General features: G+C 36.6%; 1 protein-coding gene and 1 non-coding gene across 8 annotated transcripts in view; both read right to left on the bottom strand.

Annotated features, from left to right (window-relative positions):
• LOC106162225 (ATP-dependent chromatin remodeler CHD8) overlaps positions 1-24739 on the bottom strand; it is a 46143-nt gene that overhangs the window by 9794 nt on the left and 11610 nt on the right. For 4 of the 7 annotated variants that reach the window (XM_013539424.3, XM_013539426.3, XM_013539427.3 and 1 more), the window contains 25 exons: positions 22069-22685; positions 19964-20075; positions 19208-19360; positions 11410-11487; positions 10913-11072; positions 10486-10618; positions 9713-9827; positions 9186-9413; positions 8785-8912; positions 8351-8594; positions 7810-7986; positions 7232-7393; positions 6821-7058; positions 6237-6444; positions 5746-5822; positions 5103-5383; positions 4567-4857; positions 4002-4264; positions 3667-3754; positions 3288-3396; positions 2883-3033; positions 2241-2431; positions 1765-1882; positions 867-1009; positions 161-285 (listed from right to left, as the gene is read on the bottom strand). In XM_013539424.3, coding sequence (XP_013394878.2) covers positions 161-285; positions 867-1009; positions 1765-1882; positions 2241-2431; positions 2883-3033; positions 3288-3396; positions 3667-3754; positions 4002-4264; positions 4567-4857; positions 5103-5383; positions 5746-5822; positions 6237-6444; positions 6821-7058; positions 7232-7393; positions 7810-7986; positions 8351-8594; positions 8785-8912; positions 9186-9413; positions 9713-9827; positions 10486-10618; positions 10913-11072; positions 11410-11487; positions 19208-19360; positions 19964-20075; positions 22069-22685 — 4590 coding nt within the window. Of the gene's footprint in view, positions 1-160; positions 286-866; positions 1010-1764; positions 1883-2240; positions 2432-2882; positions 3034-3287; positions 3397-3666; positions 3755-4001; positions 4265-4566; positions 4858-5102; positions 5384-5745; positions 5823-6236; positions 6445-6820; positions 7059-7231; positions 7394-7809; positions 7987-8350; positions 8595-8784; positions 8913-9185; positions 9414-9712; positions 9828-10485; positions 10619-10912; positions 11073-11409; positions 11488-19207; positions 19361-19963; positions 20076-22068; positions 22686-23533; positions 23597-24367; positions 24622-24739 lie in introns of those variants that run through there. The other 3 variants (XM_013539429.3, XM_087011556.1, XM_013539425.3) reach the window with 3 other exon arrangements.
• On the bottom strand, positions 1295-1395 carry LOC112041852 (small nucleolar RNA U6-53/MBII-28). Its single transcript, XR_002886370.2, has one exon. It is a non-coding gene; the product is annotated as a small nucleolar RNA U6-53/MBII-28 (small nucleolar RNA).

The raw sequence follows: 24739 nt of genomic DNA, 5'->3' as shown, positions 1-24739 counted from the left end.
ATTTGCAAATGTCAAAGGAATTTTGAGGAGTACTACTCTACTTACATCCCAGAACAATCTTTAAAAAATCAATTCAATTTTTATGTACAATAAATCTATTTTCAAGACTTAATCCCAGAAACTGACTCATTTCTTTTTTCATCCATGCCCATAGTCTTACCCTGGCTTTCTGTTGCCTCTTCTGCTGCTCTTTCTTATGACTTCGCTGGTAGCCTGTGATCACACGACGCAGACGCGTGTTCAGGTCGGAGTGTGAGGGGAATGGAAGTAGTCCTGCTGAGTCACCTGGAAGAAAAACAAACGGAAATTGCCATCATTTAGAGCAAATAAAATAGCAAATGCTAGGGGTGCAAAAGGATGCTGAGTTTAAAACTATCAATTTTTTCCCAGCATTTTCTTAATCACAAAATTGTTAACCTTTTGACATCTCACTTCTCTTCTAAACAAAAGGTAAGCTTGTGCAATAATGTTCATTAGCTTGAAAATTGGATTGAATATGATAATTATTTAACACAATCTTTATTCCATCTGTTAGCTTACAGTAAGAAAAAATTTCAGCTTGTGATAAATATTTATCATCTATAAATGTAAGCTTTCTGGTGCTTTTTTTTATTTTGAGTCAAAGACACAAACTCTTATAATCTGCTTTTAAGTCATACATAAACCCTGAACATTTACTGAGTAATATGGATAACATATCTCTACATGATTTCAGCAATATAGATCATGCACCTGCAAATTACTCAAGCAATATGGATCATATGTGTGGACTATAAGTGCATTTTACTCAGGCAAAATGGACTATTTAAAAGTTCTTTCCATAGGAAAACAGATGTCTGTTACATCCACAGCACCCCCATGCTTACCCTGAGGCAACTCCTGTGGAGTCTGTGGTTTAGACTTGGACATGTCTGAGGCAGGTGTTCCGGGATCAAGATCTTCATCCAGATCATCGGGGTCGTCTTTTCCAGAGCGGTTCAGGTTGGCTGGCCGGAAATCTTGATCCTCACTGGAAAAGTGCAATAAGCATTGCATTTTTATTTTTTAATCCCTCATAATATGTAAAAGTATTTATCTTATACAAGAGTAAGTTGAAATAATTTTCATATTTTACCAGCAATAAATGTATTATCAGTTACACCTTTTTCTTCTTTGTTCATATTAAAATATACACTACTTCAGAAGTACTTTATATTCATGAAAAAAAATGTCTAATGCAGTGACTTTTTTTTTATTAGACTTAAACAAAAGAAGTTGAAGTTACTGGATGAAGTAATAAGTTAAACAAGATGGCCACTATCAGTACTGCTTTTTGAACTCACTAGAACCCAGCACCATTGTCCCACATGGACTGGACTGATTCTTCAGTATTAGCATGGCAAGTCATCATAAAGGGCCACAAACAGCAGATTAGAAAGACGAGGGGGTTGAGGGAAGGGGAATGGGAGCATTACACACAATACACATGTGAATGGGTTTTATACTACTGGTTTCACTCATGTATGGAAAGAGTACCCACTTTATCACTAGAACATTGTGAACATTTTGCAATGCTCATTTTTGGTTACATGATTGGATTGCAATAGATTTCAAATTAACTTCTTAACATCATGCTGCGAAACCCTAAGTGACAAGCTGAAGCAAACACCACTTCAGTAGTAAACCCTCACTTGACACTGTAACTAAACTGGAATGAAACAACTCCCATTAGATGTGAATAGCCTAAGATTTTCTCCTAAATTTTTCCTAATGGCACAAACTTACTTGTCAAAGTCGTCATTGTCATTCTGTTCTGCCTGGAGCAGCTTGCCATCAGGGGGACCACACCTGGACAGGAAGACCAGGGCAGGATCTGATCTCATCAGGTTGTACTTCTCATAGCCTGGAAATAAAATCCATTCTAGTTTAAAAGGCTTTAAATCCAACCATGCTTGAAGACTGCAATCAAGAGAGATTGGCCAGTTCTTTCTTTCTTTCCAAGATTGTCATTTTATGTCCTAAATTGGTCATAATTTTAAGAGATAATTACCTTCTCAAAATTTTTTTTACAATTCACCATAAAGCACAAGACAAGGTAGATGGATTGAGGAAAAAACAAAATGTGACTTTAGGACCTTACCCTTAAAGCTGTCAAGATGCTAAAAGCATTGTAAGTTCTAAAAAACGTTATAGTTTAAATGGCAAAGGATTAGAAGGCAATTTTAGTATTAGAATCACTGCTTGACAGCGACGAAACCAACCGTGCTTGAAGACTCCAATCAGAAGAGACCTGTCTGCCTCTTCGTCCCACCAGTACACTGGAGGTTCTCCGTCAGCAGCCGGGGCAGGAATGTCCACTTCGTAGGATGGTGTGCCCTGTAAGATGCTCTCTGTCTGGTCCCCTATCACTTCATGCTTCAGGTAGTATAGTAACCGTACTCTGAGCAGCACCCTGGAAATCACAGAGAATTGTTATTTTTTCATTTATTTTTCCTCATTGCAAACAGTCTGGAAAACAGATCCATCAACTTTCGATCTATGGTTATGTCCCTAAGGAAACATAAAAGTTGTCACTAAAAGTAACTCCAAGTCACAGCACATAAGTATGAGTCCGAGAAAAATTTTTTTTTCATCAATTATTAAAACAAAACCAACAACATTTTGATCTTACTAGATACTTCTGTGTTAACACAAACACCTTTGCACGGATTTCTCAAAGATTTAAGGAAGTTATTTATTAAATGCCTTGGGCGATTTCTTTTTTGGTCAAAATATTTCACATCCATATTAAAGAAATAAGCCCTCAATGAAAAAGAACTTATCATAGGTTAAACAGCAAAAATGTTTCAAGAGTTCAATATAACCTAATTAATTATTTTTTTATCTCAGTTCTGTATGCTTACTTATTGGAATGTCTATGTAAGTGTTTCTTGTAGCCGTCATCTCTGAGAACTGTATCTGGGTCAATGTCAAGGCCAGACATGTCAAGGTCATCTTGATGGTCCTTTTTGGCCTTTCTACCTTTTCTCCCCCTAGGGACTGGGGCAGACAAACCTTTGAAAGAGAAAAATATAGCAAATATACATTCAAAATAATGAAGACGTGTCACATTCAAGAACTGTCCTTCATAACCTTTTAAAACAAATGTATTTTTTAATGCCTATGTGAGATCTCAAAAGGTTCAGCATTTAATTTCATCACTGTGACAAGCTCTTTTAAACCACTCTGTGGGAAATTTTCAAATTTGGATATCCCCAAGTGTAATGTAGCTGTAGTGTTAAGTGAACCACTCAAGATCAGCCTCCTACCTGAGTGGTTTTTAAAGGCCATGTCTCCATCTGACGACTTCGTCACTAGGTCCCAGATGAAAGCCTTGATTCTCTCATCTCCGTGGTAATGCCTCAGAGAGTACAGTAGCTATGGAGATAAAAACAAATCATTAGACTTATCTCTCAAATAATACATAACGTTCTCAATATATCTATGAAAAACATCCTGTACAAAACATAAAAAATTAGATCATATAACCCATCAATCACTAAATTGTGTCAACTGAACCGATTATGCAAGTTTTCAGTTTGTTAAAAGACTATTTTTCCTCTTTGTAAACTTCAACAATTTTATTACTAAACAATTAAATATATCATTAAAACAATCTCATTTTACAAGTCTAAATAATAAACTGACCATAGCTCTAGAGATGGTCAGGACATCCTCAGTGGTCAGCTTCCTTTTAAAGCGGCCATGACGGAGGACCTCATCCCAGCGACCCCATCTTAAATATACAATTAACAAATAAATGAACCATATTAAAAGGGGGAAACACTGGTGCAAATTATTTCATATAGTATTGGAAAAGAATTCTTCACTAATGTTCATAGATTTGTAAATCGACTTTTAAAAAGTTAAATTTATTAGAAACAATTCTCTGCAAATAAACAAATTTATCTTATATTTACACTAGGCCAGGGACAAGGAAAAGCAATATTTCGAATTCTTAAATGCAATGACAATCTCCTCACCCATAGACCAAGAGGTTCTTCTCCACCCTGAAGCACTCAGCCCTGGTGTACACCCCTGGCTCAACCTCATCATCATCAAACTCCTCATCGTTTCTACGCCGCCCACGACGACCTTTCTTCTTTCCAGGCTTCCCCGTGCTGACACCATTGTCATCATCGTCACTGCTGGACTCGAGTTCAGACATGTTTTCCATCATGGCATTCTGGTCGCCATAGCGGGCTGTCTGTTTGCGCTGGCGAGGCATCTCGATGATAAGCTCATTCTACAAAAGAGTTATCAATAGTAATAAGCAAAACTCCATTTCTGAATGAAGTCAAATAATTTACACATCATGGTAAAATTCCATATGAACTCGATGGTTCATGTAACATGTTTAGCATTTTTTTTACCTTCTGAGAATGATATATCATAAACTTATCAATATTTTCATACACCTATTAAATATTGATCATTTTGTTTTTATACAAATTACAAGGTAAACCTGACACTTTAAAACAGGATCAATACAACATTTTAGAAACCTTTTTTAAAAATACATCTTAAGAGTTAGTTTTCACAACCCACCCTGTTTGCTAGGGAATCGGCATCAATGTCAGCCTTTTTGGCCCACTTTTGCCAAAAATTGGGATCATCGATGTCAATGTCAGTTCGGTTGGAGGACATGTTGAAACTGGCTTTAGAAAATGTTGATCCTTTCCCTTCAGATTCTATCTGGATAACCTGGGTACGACGCTGCAAGATCTGATCGATGTCTTCCTCGCAGAACTCGTCACCAGCGTTCTCATCATCCATGACAGCTCCGTAAGCACCTTTCTTTAAAAGATCTTCTAGTTCTTTCTTTGTCATTTGGGCTTGCTGTAAGTTTAAGTAAAGAAGTGAGGTAAGAAAATGTAGACGTTATTTGCCATTCACTTTTCTAATGTTATCTGAATGTAGGTTTTTGAGAATTAGCAGTACATCAAAATTTTTACCAAGATAAAAAAACAATTCTTTTGTGTTGCCTTTTAAAAACGGCAATTTCTACTGTCATAAGAAAGTATCCCCTCTTTATCCTTTCTTAGTTTTTTTCCTTGAATATTTCCTTAATTTTCCACACTTACTGCACTCATCTCCTTCGTCCCCATCGACTGCAGCACAGCCTTGTCCAACCCTAGCTTCAAAGACGCTTTATCAAACATCTCCCTCTCGTACGAATTCCTGGTAATCAGACGATAGACCTTGACATCCTTGGTCTGACCAATCCTGTGACACCTGGCCTGCGCCTGAAGATCATTCTGAGGATTCCAATCAGAGTCGAAGATGATGACGGTGTCGGCAGCAGTGAGGTTGATACCCAGACCACCTGCTCTCGTACAGAGCAGAAACACAAATCTGTCCGAATCTGAAAAACAGGAGTTTTCATTTTCAATTAGTTCTTGGTGGAAAAGTTTATCACATGTAGTAATTTAATAATCTCAAAACAAAATGAGACATCACCCCAAGAAAGCAATAAACCAACACCTTCCTACAAGGAATCTGCATGACTTTAAAACTGGGTTTAAGACCAAACCAGGTATAAAACCAATAATAACACATCGGCTCTATTTTCTTTTGTCTCACTTTTTCTTTAAGGCAAATTTACCACAAAACAGGCCCAATTTGCTATAGGAAAAGGAAACAAGAAGAAAATTAACAATTTGTTATAGGAAAAGGAAGATAATAGAAAATTAAATTAAGGGAAATAAATTAAAGGATAAAACTGACCTGGTCTGGAAAAGCGGTCAATGGCTTCCTGTCTCAGATTGCCACGAATTCTACCATCAAGTCTTTCATAGAGGTGGCTGAAAAATACGTTTTTTATACTTAGAAATTATTAAATTCCTTGGTGTACTCAAATATGCTAAGTGGCAAGTCAAATTATGCAAATATTACACAGAATGTGGGCATTGCTGATATGACTCAAATGTTCACTTTCCTGTGGAATGACCCAAATAAGTTATTTTGGAAAAAGAAATAATCAATCCCTTCAGTCTAAGCACATTAAAAATATCACTCATAGCTCTTTATATCACAAGTGGTGAAACATTCATTGCTATTAATTTATATTTCAACTGCTTAAAATGTTTCAAAATCTTACCTTATTTAAAACACCTTAAAAATCTTTTAAAATCTTATCTTATTTAAAACATGCAATTTGCCTGTGTCCAGACTTATTGGACACTTTGTAAGATCCACGATAACCCGACCAAACTTACTGTCTATTGATGAGATAATCTTCCAATATATCAAGCACCCTGATCATCTGGGAGAATATCAGTATCTTGTGTCCCCCAGCTTTCAATTTTGGCAACAGTTTATCGATGAGCACAAGTTTTCCTGACGCCTGCACCATGGCCTCCATCAGTTTCTCAGGGGGGCTGCCCTTCTGAAGGTTCAGCTCTTCTAAAATTGTGTCTTCAGCACCTGCAATGGATGGAATTTAAAAAGGTTAAACTGATGGCTGTTATCAAATGGACCAAATATTAACATTTTATAAATGGACAACTGTAATTATCAGAAGGAATTGTTAAAGTTAAGAACTGACAACTGTGATCAATTTTTTATTCAATTATGTTCAGTTGGCGCACTTTCTGTATATCAAACACTAGTCTTTGGCACCCAAAACACAAAAGCACTGTTCAACTGACAACTATAAAGAATCCAATTCTACAAATGGAGAAAATTTAAAACTGTTGTCATTTACATTCAGAATGAAAGAGCATTGGTCATTTAGATTTACTCAAAATGAGGATTACATTTGACCTTGACCTATGTGCCCTCTCATCCGACCTCCACTTACCATTGATTAAATAGGGGTGATTACAACATTTCCTGAGTTCCATCATGGTATTCATAAGATTTGGCAGATTAGATGTCCCTGAGCCCTTAGCGAGGAATGTAAAATTTCTTTCCAAAATGGCACGGTAATACTTCTTCTGGATGTTGGTCAGCTCAACCTCGATGATTGTTTCAGTTTTCGGAGCCAGATTCTTTTCCACATCTTCTTTTAATCGTCTCAGCATCATTGGCTTCAACAGCTGGAAAGGGATTGATATATATTAGTGTTTCAACAAAATGTATACCATACTGAACTTTTTCTTTCTTGGAGCGTTCTATGAGGTTTAGTAACACTATCAGAAGACTGCAACAGGAATCTCAGTCGTGTCTCAATACAATTTTTTTTCCTCAATATTAAACATATCTTCTTCACCTGTTTAAGCTTGTCTACTTGACTCTCAGTTTTGAGGTCGCCGAAGTCTTTGAGGAACTCCTCTGAGGATTTGAAGCGCTTTGGTTCCAGGAAATTCAGCAAACTGAAAAGTTCATCCACGTTGTTCTGGAGTGGTGTGCCTGTCAGCAACACTCTGTGCTCCTGAAATAATAGGACACAAATGTGTACAGACAATTAGTATTCATATATCTTTATAGTCTCCCTTCAAGGCGACCAGGGTAACAATTTATATATCCCCCTTATTTCAATTTGACTTCCCTACAAATAACAACCAAAATACTTTTAGCAAACTTTTAACTCCAAAAATTCACCAAAATAATAAGTTCCATCACTGAAAAAGAGTAGTATACCATATTACAGAGATGTAGTAGCTTCAGAATGGTATGTATATAGAATCCATACACATTTAGTGAAGGCATGTTTACAAGTAAAAATTCCATTCAAATACAAACAGCCAAATCATGGAAATTACATGATGCACAGAAAAAGAGGAGGGGGGGGGGTGTCACATGAGTAACAACTGTCTCAATCATTTACAATACTTGTCCTATGCTCACCAATTCAAACATTTTCAATCCTTCCAGAAGCTTGCAGTTCCTATTTTTGAGTCTGTGAGCCTCGTCAATGACGGCACAACGCCACTCTATCTGGCTGAGCAACTCACAGTCGGAGATGATGATCTCGTAGGTCGTGATGAGGACTTGAAATTTAAAGATATCTGGTATCCTCTGGCCCTGATAAATAGACAGATAGATATCAGCATGATATGAAGCTTGCATACTCTTGGAATGAAATGCCCCCCTTAGCCATCCTTTTTCAAAGTGTGGAAACATCTCAAAGAGTCCAAGAAAGGAGAACACAATTCTTTCAAATGCTTAAGACGAAAACATGAATGTAAGATACATACACCAACTTTGCCTTGTCAAGAGAATAAGTTACTTTCTACAGTAGTCCACATACAAAAAGTTAACGGTAAGGTCTCACTTTTGATACCAAAAGAAGTAATTTTTATCTTTCAAGTATCCCTTTGTTAGACATAGGTGATCATAAAAATCCAAACACCAAAGGTCTTCTACTTATGATGGTACCATTACTCACATTTTCATCTCTGAAGTATAACTCGTACTCCTGTATCATGGAACGACTAGGCGAGGTCCCGTGGTACGTGATGGCGTTGATGTCCGTCCATGTTTCAAACTCGCGCTGCCAATTGGCTATGGTGGATAAGGGTGCAATCACCAAGAAGGGGCCGCGGATTCCATAGCGGACAATATCATTGAGGAAGGTAATACTCTGGATGGTTTTGCCTAGACCCATTTCATCAGCTAGGATACAGTTTTGACTAGAAAAAAATATGAAAAAAAATATGAACTATGAAAGTTGACATGAAACTTCCATGGTTCACAATTTACTACCTATATCAATTATATTAAGTTCTAACTGGTAAAATAATGGAAATATTAAATCCTTCTAGATTTGAATTATTTAAACTTTTTTTTCTATGAGAAAGAGAGATTTTTGGGCTGTGTTACCTGTTATACCAGCAGAATCGTAGCCAGTTTACGCCCTCCAGCTGGTATTCCCGGAGACGGTTGTTGTTGTTGTATTCCAAAGACTCCTCATACTGCTCAAAATCTGATGGTGTCGGTCTTTCCTTGTGCTGGAGTGAGACAATCAGTGTAAAATGAGATATGAGTTTGTGAAGATTATCAGAAAATGAATTTCTGATCTAAAAATGTCTGACAAAAATGAGAAGTTTCCCCTAGCACATAGGTATCTACAGTAAGACCTTCATTACAACAAAATAGAAATTCAAATATATTTTCACACAAATACATTGATTAATCACACCACACAATGGCAGTTTAAAACCTCCATTCAAATAGGTACATTTTTTCCCTATGTGAAATTCACCCTATTCTTAATCACTAACCTCTTTCTCTTCCTCAGTCAGTGGTCGGTTAAATTTGTTGTACATCTGTATTTTGTTGCGATCCACGTCCTGCTCTAGCTCCCACGTGCTCTCTTCGTACGGCAACGACTGCCACTTGACGAGGTAGTGCGTGGACTCTTCACCCGTGTTGGGGTCAGTGACGACAGACTTGCAGAGAACCCGGTCCACTTCTGCATAGTCCGGGTTGAAAAGGTCATCTTCATCAAACTGAAAGAGAAATATATATATACAGGCGCCTTCAATACTTCTTTTCATTTGGTAAGTCAAATTTAGTCAAATTTAGTTTTGTTCCAACTAAAAAACTGTTCAACTGAATAAGATATTAGTAATAGTTAACTTATAACAAACATATAACTAAAATAATAAGATTTTAGTCCAGTAACATGCTTTAGCACTCTGCAATCCACTGTAATACTCTTCTTTGGCAATAAACTTTTAATCAAACATCAGCAAAGATTTATTGCATTTATGTTTAATCAAAACTAAATAAATATAGATATACCTACCTCAACAAAATAATTGTTCATCTGTAACCTCTTCATTTTGTACCTCTTGATCTTAGAGTGGATTCTTTTGTCCTTTAACTCATCAGCTGTCCTCCATTCACAGTGCAGGTAGGAACTGAATGAAGAATGAAAAATAGGAGAGTTACAATTTTCTGGAGACTTAGTTTCAAAGATTTAAGAAAGTTGAAACTGCACTTTACCTAAATATTCGTTACTTTTGTGAAGCAGTTTTACCCACCCACTACCTAGACTTATTTCTTATCCTAAAACACTTTCCCCAAATCACAGTAGTTTATTGATATTACAATTTTATATCATAAAACTATCAAAATCCCAGGGTTTGAATCTTAGTTTGGTAGATTAAACATGACAATTACTATATCAAATACATTAAAAGTGATGACTAAAATAAAATCTAGCAATTCTTATTTTTGGGAAGTAGTTCACCCACCCATCAACAGTTTATTTGAAATTTCTTACCATAATAATACAAAACTTGTTAAAACCTTAATTTAGTTGCCTTTTATTCCATGTTTAACATAATCAGTCCTTTTAAGGCCGCATTCATGACAGCGGACTTACTAGTCAGCAGATCAAATATAACCGGCCCACTTGAATGCTTGTTCCGTAATCTCTGCAGGGAATCTATTTAGTGCCTTCACAAGATAATTTGAAAAGATTTTAACAAGGTCGCCATATTTGATCCGCGGGCTAGTTAGTCCCCTGTTCCGAACGCGTACTAAAATATTAACAAAGTAAATTTATCCACTTACAAGTTCTTATATTTGACATAGAACTCCTCAACTTCCACCTCTTCATAATCCTCCTCTTTTGGTTCTGGGGGATCTTGGGTTGCATGGACAACTTCTTTTCTCTCTTCTTTTTCCCCTTCCTCTGTGCCATTTTCTTGAAATAAAAAAAAAAGGTACTTAAAATATGTGTATGTAGTCTGTACATAAAAATGGGTTACTCAGGCAGCCAAAGCCGTTTCATATTCTATTTAGACATCAAATGTGACAAAAGTTGTATGTTTCTGGTTTTCAGTATTCTGCAAAATTTTTTTGATGAGTTCATCAAATGATCCATTTATAATCTTAAAATGGAAGAAATTCTGCACCTTTACATCAAAAATATTTGACAGAATTAGTCCCATTAAGGGTTTCAACAAAGGGATGTGCATTAAAAACATCTCCTCCTTACCATTTTCTTCATTCTCTTTGTCTTCTCTCTGATCAGTTTCCATTTTCTCCTCCCCTGTGCCTTGTGATTCTGATGGGTTTTCTGTCGTCTTGGTTTGCTCTGGGGTTTCAACCTTAGGGGGTGCTCCAAGAGGGACATCTTCTACGTCTATAGCACTTTCCTAAAACCACATTTGCTAAATGTTAACTTTTGCACATAATTTTACTCAACTTAGCACGTTTTTTGTTTAAGTTTCAGTTCTGAGGTTGGCACTTTTTTGTATTTTCTAGGTATTACCAGCATCTCATTAAACTGTCTTGTGCTTTTCATTTTTCAGGATTCTTTGGCCTTGCTTAAATTTTTGAAATTCAGTATCAGCTATGACAGTCAAGCACAAGCCTTAGGTCACTGAAAATATATTTCTCAAGGTCCTCTCATTAAATTGCCTACACACAGTATTTTCAAAATATTATCAATTATTTTTTCCAGCAGTTAATGCGTCACTTCCTCCCTCTCACCTTTAAGTATTTCCTCTTTCCCATTCTCATCCCCAGTATTTTCTCTACAATCACGGCATCCTCTTCTGCTGGGTTTTCCTGGAAAGAAATTACCATTCTAAAGGCTCTCCCTCACTGGGGCACTGACTCTGGCAGTTTATATAAGCACCTGTGGTAATGGCGCTTCGTACTCTCCGACATGCAGCAGATTGAAGCTACAACCAAGGCATCTCTCGGGGGACATATATATAAAGTCTAATTCCCACATTTTCAAATGATCTAGATGTAATTAAGTAATGTGACTTGTAACATTAACAAATATACAATAATGGCAGGTTCACTTGTAAATAGTAACAGAATCAAATTAACGGTCACCACATCAAACATCTTTATGGTTACCACATCAACTCCTTTCTGATTTTTTAACAAAAAATGAAATTATAGGCACCACTGTGCATCTGAAACACACACACATACAAAAAAAAAAAAAAATCATCCTCCACCACTAAAAAAATGCTAACAAATCTACATGCAAATATTAGTCTGACCTTCATCCCACCACCACTTCCTACACATGCAATAAAAGGCAGTAAGGCAATGCCTAACTGGTTCTATTTAAAACGATGTCACCAAACAACCAAATATATCCACCAATGATAAGTCAAGCCTAATCCCTCTGTGGCCTGCTCACCACCTTTCCAATTAATGAAAGTCTATGTCTTGAAGTTTAATCCTCCAATTTTCTAGAATTAGCATCTCTGATACTGTTTGTAAAAAAGTATAGGATGGCACATTGTCATGTGTATTGGCTTGTGATGTATATTGTGTAAAAGCATATAATGTCTGGTCTTGACAGAATAGTTGTTGTGTTTGCAACTGTGAGTTGTATGGTATAGTATAATCTCTGTAAATAGTATAACAAATGTTTTTTTTTTTAACCTACTGGCAATTTAGGCCACCAAGGGCTCTAGGACTGGGTTCCCATGCCTAGATCGATCCATCTGGATCGGTCTAACTCCCTGGGGAGTCTTACTAAATTGCTACGAACTTGTCGGATTAAATGTCTGTCATGCCTACCGAATCAGCTAGGGTGTAAAGATAATTACCCCCTAACAGCTTTACTAAGTGTGACAGATATTTAAGCTGGTTAAGTTGATAGCAATTAAGTGAGACTCCCCAGGGAGATAGATTGATCCAAATATCTGGGGGAATGGTCCCTAGGAATCTACAGGCCCATAGTAGAAACACTGACCAGTGACTGGACGAATTTACGATTATTTTAACTGGCATTTGGCAATCAGCCAGAGTTGATGTCAAACACTCTATTCTGTTAGCTTTTGCTGATGTTCAAATAAAGTATTAAGATTTGTTTTTTACCCAAGCCAAGACAATGTCACAGATGACCAACTGATTGGGTTGCAACTGAATTTGCACAAATCAAATTGACATGAAACAAAATCTTACAGTTTTCCTCACAAAATGGCTGAAGGATGACCAGATGCAGTACAGTGTAGGGGAGAGAGTCCACTGGGATCCAACAGCTAAATTAGTTGTCTTAATGCTTAACTGTCTGGTGGTGTGCTGTGACCTAAACTGATCTAGATTGGTCTGAGCACAACTTCCTAGGTAAGTTCTCACATTTTTTCAACTCCAAATTTGATCAAAACATAAGTTAGGAAAATTTTGGGTTTCATACACCTTGAAAACAAACATGCAGGCACCTACACATATACTGTGGTTTTTGTACCCAGTGTTTGTCTTATGTCAAGCAAAAGTGACATTAATGCAAAGTAAAAAGTCAATCCATAACTAGAGTTTCAAAAATCTGAAAATTCTATAAGATAAGGTTTTCACATGCAACGTAAACTACAGACAAATCTCATGCTCTGTCAGACAGAATAACTTCATCATCATGTTATCAACTAATAACATTTTTATATTGTGCACGTGTGTGTGTGTGTGTGTGCTCTTGTGCACGCATTCTAACCGAGGACACACACCCGCCCGAAACCCACTAACCGAGGACACACCTCCAACCGAGGACGTCCTCGGTTGACATAAGCAGTGGAATGCATAAAGGGGCCCATTTCAAGTTAGGTGGTGAAATTTGACGCTATTCTGAGCCAGTCCTCGGTTATGCTGTATAGCGCGGGCCAAATTCCTGCCACGAGTGTATCAGAAATACTGTCCAACTTTTTGTCTGAAATCGGGCTATACACACGCGTCCTCGGTTGTGCTGTTAAGGGCGGACCAAATTCCGCGTCCTCGGTTGTGCTGTAAAGGGCAGACTAAACTGAAACTAATGTTATATCTCAGATGTCTATATATTCAGTAAGTTCATATTTTTAAACTAAAGGTCTTTTTTATCAAATTAAGCTCTCCTAGGCCGTTACGTAACTACATAACTATCATCGCACCTACATATTACGGCACGCTTCTTTATTAGTACAACTGACTTGGTGTGGTTTAAATAAAGAAGAACTGTCTGAATTTGTGGCTCACTCGGTAGATCTTAGGACCGACAATCTTTTGAGGGTGCAAGAATTACTCTGAAGTATCAAATAAACGTACCGGTACGTTAATTAATTTTCCAAATTTCTTCCCGCCGGTACGCTCCATTTTCACCCAGTACGCTTATTAATTTTTCAAAAATCTTCCACCCGGTATGTTTATTAAATACATATTGTACCGGTGGGAAATTACACAAGTACAAGTCACGCTTTTTATTTTCTTAAATTGAAGTATAATGAGAAGAAAATTGAGATCTCAACTCATTACCGACTGTTCTACCAACAGCACTGGAAAGTAGGTCAAGCGGAAGTCGCTCTCTGAACACAACAGTACATGCGTCACCTGATTTTAGTTCCTATAAATAGACGTGCTTTCCCTTCAACAGTGACAACTACTCATGTACATCGATCGAATGATGCAATGTCGCAAGGTGATAGGATCATATTTATAGCTAAGGAGGTCATTTCAAGTGCAGCAAAGAAGTTGTGCCTGTTTTCAAACGTCAATTATTTCATGCCGATTTATGATTTAAACGATGTTAAATCACATTTCTATGTAAGATAAACCCTTAGGAGTTTACAGGTATGCAAAACGAACCTTATATCTGAGAATAAATTTACTATGAATTACGTCTCCGTATGGCTCTCGGAGGCGGCTTAGGTGCGACATATCTGGGTCTTCGGCCCCTGACGATTATGAAATTTAACTCATGGCAAATATATATATATATATATATTAAGATAAATTATAATACTGAGTGAATTTTACCTGGTGAATTTTTTTTTTTTTTACAATGATCAATAGCTAGCTTTTTTCTTTCTCTTCTTCTTCTTTACTTTTATTTATAATTATTTATTTCATTTTTTTTTTGGGGGGGGGGGGGGAGTGGTGCAAAGGTTTTTTCCACCCAGTACTTTTATTCCATCTAGTACTTTTATTAAATTTCGAGATTTTTTACACCCAGTACTTTTATTCCATCAGTACTTTTATTAAATTTTGAGATTTTTTCCACCCAGTACTTTTATTCCATCAGTTCTTTTATTCGATACTTCAGAGTAAATGAAAAGGGTAAATGGATCGTCCGTAAACCCCCTTTACACTGGGGCGGCGTCCTTTGTGCGACCAAGAAACTGGCATCACTGTGGTCGTAGAAAGGAGGTACAAGCATTGCTTTGGTTGAAAAAAATGAATATTTGGTGATTGGCCAGTTGTCAGAAAGTTAAGTATTATAATTTTGTACTCTCAAATGGATCCGTACTACAGGACGCAGAAAGGACGCCGTCCAGTGTAAAGGGCCCCTTAGCTAACTATGAATTAATCTACCCCTGACAGTTTGAAGAAGGCTATGACATTATGAAACATTTATTATTACATAATGGCTCTGCGAACTACAGTCACTTCTTTTCACCTGTAGATCTGACCTGTTTGTTATACACCTGGCTGCTAGAATAAATACTAAATCTAACAACTGAAGTGAAATTATATTTTGAATGGGCCCCTGTCGGTCCATGTCGCTAACACAGAGCACACATATTCATAAACACCGCATTTGCAAGAACCGCTTTGTGAAATAAAAAAAGAAAAAAAAAGACGCCCCGACAATTACGCGTCCTGATATATAGGCCTACAGTTCGGATATGCACACGGCAAAAACGATTAAGGGACAGTTCCCAGATCCTATCGTACTAACTATGGATCGATCTCTCCCAGAAGGAATGCTATATAAATTGCAATCAACGTAATCAGTGTGATCTGGCCAATTTTACAAAGTTGCTGTTTTTCCCTTTTCTCAGCATAATATTATATGCGATGCAACATTTTAAAGAGAACCGATAGGTCCATTTTCATGAAACTCACAGAACTGATGAATATTAGTTAAACGCAGGTCAAGTTTGAAAATCTTCATAATGGGCTGCTTTTTTTTCAGAAAATTTGCTGTTGTTTTTGCTTTTTTCAGCATACATGCAACACTGTAAACACAGTTCAAGGAGAAGCAATAGGTCTATTGTCATGAAACTCACAGAACTGATGATTATTAGTAAAAGGGTTGTCAAGATCAAAAATCGGCATATCCGGGCCATTTTTTGTCAAAAGTTATGCTGTTTTTTTTCTGCCATTTTCAGCATATAAGTAACACTGTAAGCACATTTCAGGGAGAACCGATAGGCCTGTTGTCATTAAACTCACAGGAGTGATCAATGTTACCAATATACAAATCAAGTTTGAAAATAGGATTGATTGGTTGAGTTTTGTGGAAGTTGTGCCTTGTTTTGATATATATAAGTGGTTTTCCTCAGATTTGATTGTCAGGCATGTTGACAGTTTGGTTATTGAACTAACTAGATATGTAAATATGTTAGTGTTTGTCTGAAATTTCCTGCATCTTTACAACATTGCTAGTTGATTATATAAATATGACGGTAAACATGTTATCATGTACTGTGTAATACAGTGTCTCAAAATGGAGGCAATTGGGTGATTATTTTCAAAAGTTTTGCATTTTTTCTCCTCTTTTCATTGTACATGCAACACTGTTAACACATTTCAAGGAGAACCAATAGGCCCCTTTTCATAAAACTCACAGAACTGATGATTATAAGTAAAAGAATGGTCAAGATTGAAAATCAGCATGACCAGGCCCTTTTCTTTCAAATGTTATGCTGTTTTTTTTTTTTTTAGCATATAAGTAACACTGTAAGCACATTTCAGGGAGAACCAATAAGCCTGTTTTCATGAAACTCAGAGAACTGATGATTATTAGTAAATTAAAAAGAATTATCAAGATTGAAAATCAGCATGACCAGGCCCTTTTCTTTCAAATGTTATGCTGGTTTTTTTTCAGCATATATGTAACACTGTAAGCACATTTCAAGGAGAACCAATAAGCCTGTTTTCATGAAACTCACAGAACTGATGATTATTAGTAAAAGAATGGTCAAGATTGAAAATCCGCATGACCAGGCCCTTTTCTTTCAAATTTTATGCTGTTTTTTTTTTTTTTTTTTTTGTTTTTTTTTTTTTGTTTTCAGCATATATGTAACACTGTAAGCACATTTCAGGGAGAACCAATGACTTAAAGCCTGTTTTCATGAAACTCACAGAACTGATGATTATTAGTAAAAGCATATTAGTAACACTGTAAGCACATTTCAGGGAGAACCGATAGGCCTGTTGTCATTAAACTCACAAGAGTGATCAATGTTATCTATATACAAATCAAATTTAAAAATAAGATTGATTGGTTGAGGTTTGAGGGACTTCAGCTTTTATTTGTATATAAGTGGTTTTCCTCAGATTTGATTGTCAGGCATGTAAACAGTCCACTATTGAATTAACTAGATATGTAAATATGTTAGTGTTTCTCTGAAATTGTCTGCATCTTTACAACATTGCTAGTTGATTATATAAATATGACGGTAAACATGTTATCATGTACTGTGTAATACAGTGTCTCAAAATGGAGGAAATGGGGTGATTATTTTCAAAAGTTTTGCATTTTTTTCTCCTTTTTTCAGTGTACATGCAACACTGTTAACATATTTCAAGGAGAACCAATAAGCCTGTTTTCATGAAACTCACAGAACTGATGATTATTAGTAAAAGAATGGTCAAGATTGAAAATCAGCAAGACCAGGCCCTTTTCTTTCAAATTTTATGCTGTTTTTTTTTTTTTTTTCAACATATATGTAACACTGTAAGCACATTTCAGGGAGAACTAATAACTTAAAGCCTGTTTTCATGAAACTCACAGAACTGATGATTATTAGTAAAAGCATATTAGTAACACTGTAAGCACATTTCAGGGAGAACCGATAGGCCTGTTGTCATTAAACTCACAAGAGTGATCAATGTTATCTATATACAAATCAAATTTAAAAATAAGATTGATTGGTTGAGTTTTGAGGGACTTCAGCTTTTATTTGTATATAAGTGGTTTTCCTCAGATTTGATTGTCAGGCATGTAACAAGTCTCATTATTGAATTTACTAGATATGTAAAATGGGTTGTTTGACAATTTCTGCGTCTTGACAATATTGCTAGTTGATTATATAAAAATGGTGGTAAACCTGTTATCTTGTATTGTGTAAAAAAAGTGCCAAAATGGAAATGAACTCGTATCATTGTAGTTTGTCAGATTCAATCATTCACAATGTTCGGAATGGAGGAAATTGGACATTTAAACTTGTTATATTGATATTTTTGCCATCTCAACAATTTTCTTAGTTGATCATGTGAAATGGCAGTAAACTGTATTATTTTATGTAAAAAAGTTAAAAATGGAAAGAAACCCATTTCAGTACAGTGCTGTCTTGTATACATTTAGCATTTTCAAAGTATGACTTTGGAGTTCCATGAACCTGAAAACCTTTGCTAGTCACATTTTCTGAATATTCATGATACTAATATTTTATTATAAAAAATTGATGATCATTATGCTGTTAAGCATTATATAATATTGCATCAAATTGGAAGAAAGCACAATTTTGGGTGCTGCTGGCATGATGTCCTCAATTGTAAAATTGTGTACTGTGCAAGTCTGTATCCAATGGACGACACTTTGTGTTATCAAAATATAAAATTCATGATAATAAAAGAGTGCTAAATAGAAAATAAGCATTATGAAAATAAAATGTTTGAAAACGAATTTCTTTGGTCTTTTATTTTATTTCATCAGTATCCTTTCTTTTCCTAAATTAATTGATGTTTTATCTCATAATCTTCAATTCTAAAAAAGTGGCAAAGCCCAGCATTAAATATTGTATAACTGTTCATTTAATCATCACCTCTGGTGTTATTTTGGAATTTACCTTAAATATGAAAGAATTTCATAAAAATGTGAATTGCTGCAAAGTAACGCTATATAAAATTTGCTTTGCATTAAAAGTACAATCATTATTACATGTAGATGCATGCATGTCCTCGGTTGTAATGTGTAGTGTCTGTCCGTGTGTGTGTCCCTGTGTGTCCTCGGTTAGAATGTAAAATTCTTGTCAGCAAAAAATTAGTTTTTATAAAAAATTAATTTATAAAATTCATACTCGAATAGATTTTACCCTAAATTGAATGTTTTTATTTTGATTTAACCAAGGAATAAGATGTCCTCGGTTGTATGGTGTTGTGCTGATGTCCTCGGTTGGTACACATAGACAAGTATGTGTGTGTGTGTGTGTGTGTGTGTGTGTACGTATGTGTGTGTACGCAAACATGTTTCTAAAACCATCACCAGAAGTTAGGGGGGACGTCAGAAAATGTCAGTGACCGTGTTAAACCCAAAAAGATGGTAAGGGGCTCAAATCAGCATGCTTACCACAAAGAATTGTACCGTTTTCATTGTAGCTGGGCCGAGGCCATCAGCATGTCCTTCGATATCCACTTCTTTTGTCTCGTCCTCTTCTGACAACTGAAGGTCAAGGTCATCCAGATACTTCTTCCGCTTCGTGTTTCTGGCAGATCGTCGTTTCTGTAAGATAGAAAAGATGTGTTACATTAAAAGTCTCATTTTCCACATGTTACCACTAACAGGAAAGTCATTGTCAAGACAATCATTATCTAATCCAGGGGCTGATTAAAAAAAAAGCATCTCAGTGAAATGCAACTTAGAGATCTAGATTTTGTAAGATACAGTAGATGTGTTACATTAAAATAGTCTCATTTTCCACTTGATACCACCAACAGTAGAAGTCATTATCAAGACAATCATCATCTGATCAATGGGCTGAGTAAAAAAAAATTCTCAGTGAAATGCAACTTAGCCTGGTTTCCCATAACTTTATTGTACTAGTAGGATCGGTCTATCCCAGTAGGGATTCTCACTAAGGGTCAGTCAATGCCATTAACTTAACTGTCTGGCACGCCCCCTTGCAAAGCAACTCAAACAACATCATGGACCACAAAGTTTTCCCAGACTAACCTTTAAGTTATGAAGGGGCATGACAGACATTTAAGATGCTTAAACTGTGTGCAATTTAGCGAGAGTCCCCAAGGAGTTAGATCAATCCAGCTAGTACAAGAGGCTTATGGGTCCTTGGCACAATGAAACGCTGCCTTTCAGTCTGTTTCTCACCTGAAAATCATCAATTATTGGCGAGGGTGGTGGTGTAACCTCCATGTCCACATCGGAGCCTTCTGAAGATTTACGCTTCTTCTTTTTCTTTGCAATAAAGGTTGCTGGAGGCCTATATAAGAAGGAACAAGAGAAATCCATTGGTCAGACGAGAAAGATATTCCCCCACCAATGAAGGAGGTTGTTTTCATAGGTGTTTGTTTGTTAATGAATGAGATGTTTCAAAAAGTTAAACAACACTCATTTTAGATGAAATTTTAAGAATAGACAGTTATTCAGAAGGACAGAAATGATTACTATTTCAATTGAATTTGGGTTTCCTTTTTTTTAAAATTTTTTTTTCTTGAAAGAGGTCTGCCCCCTTTAGCTTTACAAATGGTATTAAATGTTATCAACTTGTTAAAGAGAAAAAAGATGCACAAATGCACGTAGGCAGCAAGGCTTTTTCACACCTGCCTGTGCACACTTGCCATACATACACTTGTCATGCACACTGTCCTCAAGCACCTATTCACACCAAATAAACAAACTGAAACCAGTGAACGGATATGTTGAAAACTGCCCACATCCATCTTGGTCAGACTTGTACTCCCACACAGAAAATAGTGACATGAACCTATGTAGACCTTAACTTAAGTCTAAATATTTTTCCCATGGGTGTCACTAGGTTTTCTAGTGTCTTCAATAAGAGGGCATGGCTGTTCAGTAGAATAAATTCAAGTTGGACATTGCTTTAGAGATGCACCACATTTTCCTTGTTTAGTGAAGATCACTCAGGACAAGACTGGGGTAGCACTCACACACATCAATTTAGCCAAATGCCAAAACTGACTTAAATTGGCTAAACAAAACAGGGTTGATCTGACTTTTCAAAATCAAACCATTTGAAGCAAAAATGATGAAAAAGTTGTGATTTGGCTAAGCCATAAAAAATTGACGGTGCTACCCCAGCAAGGCATGAAATAAACTTGCGCAAGCGCACTCTATTGGTCAAATGGAGTCAGCAAAACAATGCAGGAGTGGGTCATAATACCCTTCTTCCTCAATGTCGCTGCTGTCAACCACTTATCACGATTCTACAGCCAGCTAAAACCAATGCTGGCAAGCAACTTGCTGCTGTACAGAATCAATATTTTGTATTGATTTTTCTGAGAAAGACAATTTTACAGTCATCCTCCCACAACAAACAGAATAAAAGTATTTATATTTATATTTAAAAAATAGGCATGTCAGGGATGTGGTAATCACAGGAACAGCAGTGAAGTTTTTTTCTTCTATCTTATTCTTAACAAACTATACTATGATTCTAGGAAGTGAACTTGAATACCCCTCACCTCCATCTTTTTTTTTTAGCCTTATGAAAAAGCAAAACAGAAAAAAAAAATTTTCTGATCTTGAGAGCTGGCCAAAACGTTCTATTAGGTCTGTACTTAAGCTGCTAATACAAAGATCCTTAGTAAGGTGTTAAATCTACATCCTGCAGACCTGCACAGCAACAAAGCTTTAATGTTGTCTTCTTCTTCTAAATCAAACACGACTGGCCTAACTACTGGCTACAAAAGCAATTTGCATAACATCAAAGTTTCTTCTTCAAATGAAAATCAAAGTTATTTACTATAAGCTGTATCATACAACTATCATTTTGGTAAAAAGAGAAGAATTTTGAAATATTTCTCCTCTTCCTTGTATATACAGATGAAAAAGTAATATAGGAGAAGTCTCAATGGAAAAGGCGGGAAATATACCGTGAAAGGATATTTAACCAGACTTACAAGTCAGGCAGGTTTCAGAACACCTAAAAGTTGGTCTCTTTGTCACAGACACGAGTGAACCTAGTGGCAGTCATACCAAAATTTCACTCATAGTTTGAACAACCAATTACATCTTCGGATCAAGTTCATTATCAATATTTCAATAGGGTTTCCCCCTATTTTTGAGAAGAGTAGAAGTGGTTGCAACAGTAAAAGCAAACTAACCATACGATAAAGTTAGATATACCAAATTAAAATTAAGATTATGTGATATTTGGACCAAAATGTAAAAATTAAAAAAATCTTTCAAGTCAAAAACTTAGCTATGACATTTGTCAGACAATATATACTCACATTTTTCTCTTCTTGGTAGAACTCTTGGCCTTGACTGGTGTTTTCTTTTTTTCTTTCTTCTCTTCTGGTTTTGCTTCTCCTTCTGTCGCCTCCACTGCTGCCTTTTCTGAATCTTTTGGCGTCTTCGGCTCCTTGGGTTCTTTGGGTGTTTTTGGAGTCTTCGGGGTCTTGGGTTTTTTCTCACTCTTTTTGGCACCTTCCCCTTTCTTCCTGGGTGCTCGTTTCTTCTTCGGTTTCTCTGGCGTTTGGTCAGTGGCGTCCTCTTCGCCGACCCCTTCAATAGTGACCGGAAGTTGCTGTTGGGGTTGGACAGAAGGAACATCCATTCCCTGCGCCTGGGCTTTGGCGATGGCCTCCTGGATGATCTTATTCGCCTTTTCCTGACTTTGCTTGATCTTTATGCGTTTCTGCTGGTCTTCCTCTGACCCAGTCGAGGAGGCCGAAGGAGGTTGGAGGTCCTCTCCCATCTGTGGAGGTAGAATAGTTGGTGGCTGACCTATAGATGGCGTCTGTGTCTGTGGTTGTTGTTGTGGTGGTGACATGGTTAACGTCTGCGCCATGGACTGCTGATTATGTGAGGTAGGGGGTAGTGGTTGTGGACCTAAGGAGTCTGGTTGCTGGAAAAATATGAAGAAAAAAATGTTATTCAGTTAAGCTTATTGCTCTCAGCAAGAGTCCCCACAGAGTTTGATTGATCTACATAGACTGACGGTGTCTATGGGGATGGTGTCTTAGAAAGCAATATATAAGTAACAAGCAAAAGATGGTGGATACATAATATTTTGTAAACGACAAACTCTACAGAACTTAACACGAAACACCACAAAAAATTTTGGTCAGGTTTAATTGGTTGCTGCCTTTCATGTACTCATCTATCATTATTTTTGACCTGGCCGAGATTTCTATGAAATTTCCCTTGATTTCACACAAAGTCAAGACACTAAGGGCTATTGCAGATGATAGCCATCATGCTCTGCTCCCTGCTTTCCAAGTTAAAATAAGAAATGGGCAAGGGGTATGTTCCCATATATCCCCTTTGTCACAAGTCAATACAAGAAACTGCCAATCTGCAAGAACTGCATCTCCCTTATATTATACAAAATAACTTATTTACCAAACACAAAGTACAAAACCTTCACCATGCTTACAGATTTACTGCTGCCTTTCATGTACTCATCTATCATTATTTTTGACCTGGCCGAGATTTCTATGAAATTTCCCTTGATTTCACACAAAGTCAAGACACTAAGGGCTATTGCAGATGATAGCCATCATGCTCTGCTCCCTGCTTTCCAAGTTAAAATAAGAAATGGGCAAGGGGTATGTTCCCATATATCCCCTTTGTCACAAGTCAATACAAGAAACTGCCAATCTGCAAGAACTGCATCTCCCTTATATTATACAAAATAACTTATTTACCAAACACAAAGTACAAAACCTTCACCATGCTTACAGATTTACGTACTTTTTGACGTTGCTTTTTCCTTGTCACTCCAAACTGTTCTCTCGTCATTACTAGTAGCCTTTCCAGTCTAAATATGTCTTTAGTCTTGGAAATATTAAGACAAACAGTGTATTGGGCAACCCTAGGTCATATACATGGCATAATATCTTGAATAGACCAGTGCAATTATCGACTCACAAGAGCACCAAGACATCAATAAAGACGAGATAGGGTCACTTACATACAAGCTGAACCAAAACATTTTAGCTTCGAGCAAAGCATTTGCCACCAAAAACAAGTTACCAACCTTTATGTATATATCTCCTTTGTTTACATCATATTCACTTCACTACATAATATGCCAGCTGTGGCAAAAGTCATTATTGAGCTCTGCATTCTAGTAGCTTAAAAATTATGCATATTGCACAGACAAAGTGGCTGTATAGGATAATAGAAAGTATTCAACTTGGAATTGTAATTTCTTATTTGATTACTACCAAATAAGAAAATGCCTCTGGATCTATCACTACTGATAAATAATTCCAAAACTTTTCAGAGAGAAAAAAAATCAGGGACTGTTCACTACCAGACCAACTTGAGACTCACAACGGTCTATATGCCAAACAGGAACCTCATCTCAGCTCAGAATTATAACTTCTCAGTTTAGCAGCAATAGCATCTAGTGTATTATATTTTCAATTCCTAAAAAAAACTTCAACAGAGTAAGCATGATGTATTCACTTTCAAACAAAACAACTTCATATATCTAAATCATAACCACCACTATTTTTTTTTCAAATCAAAGAATCTGCTTCTTCATAGAACATAATTTTGTACTACTTCTGCTGATCTTACTTAGTATGGCTGTGTGAACATGTCCCACCACAAAGCCCATTATATAAATGGTCAAACTGGCATTTCTTAATATCACTGTACTGTGCAACCTGCCACCTGTATTACTCCTCAGCTAATAGTGAACTTGGGGGAAGTCTTTTGTTCTCTCACTGAAATATAGGTCGGTCACAAAGCACACCTCAAAACAAAGAAGGAGACAGCTGGACAGTGAATGTGAAAAGTTTTCCTTTCTTTCCTTTTTGCTTTTACAAAATTGGTGATGAAACCGGACTATATTGCAGTTTCCCTTTGTTTTGAAGCATTGCCGCTGTAATATGCATGGCCGGTAGAAGATTGTTCTCTCTCCTGGTTTTCCTCTAGTTTTATTTTTAA

The sequence above is a fragment of the Lingula anatina genome, chromosome 4 (genome assembly GCF_051362555.1).
Source record: "Lingula anatina isolate TDL-2025a chromosome 4, LinAna3.0, whole genome shotgun sequence".
Lineage (NCBI taxonomy): Eukaryota > Metazoa > Brachiopoda > Lingulata > Lingulida > Lingulidae > Lingula > Lingula anatina.
The sequence above is the reverse complement of the archived record's forward strand: the minus strand, read 5'-3'. Positions and strand labels throughout refer to the sequence as shown.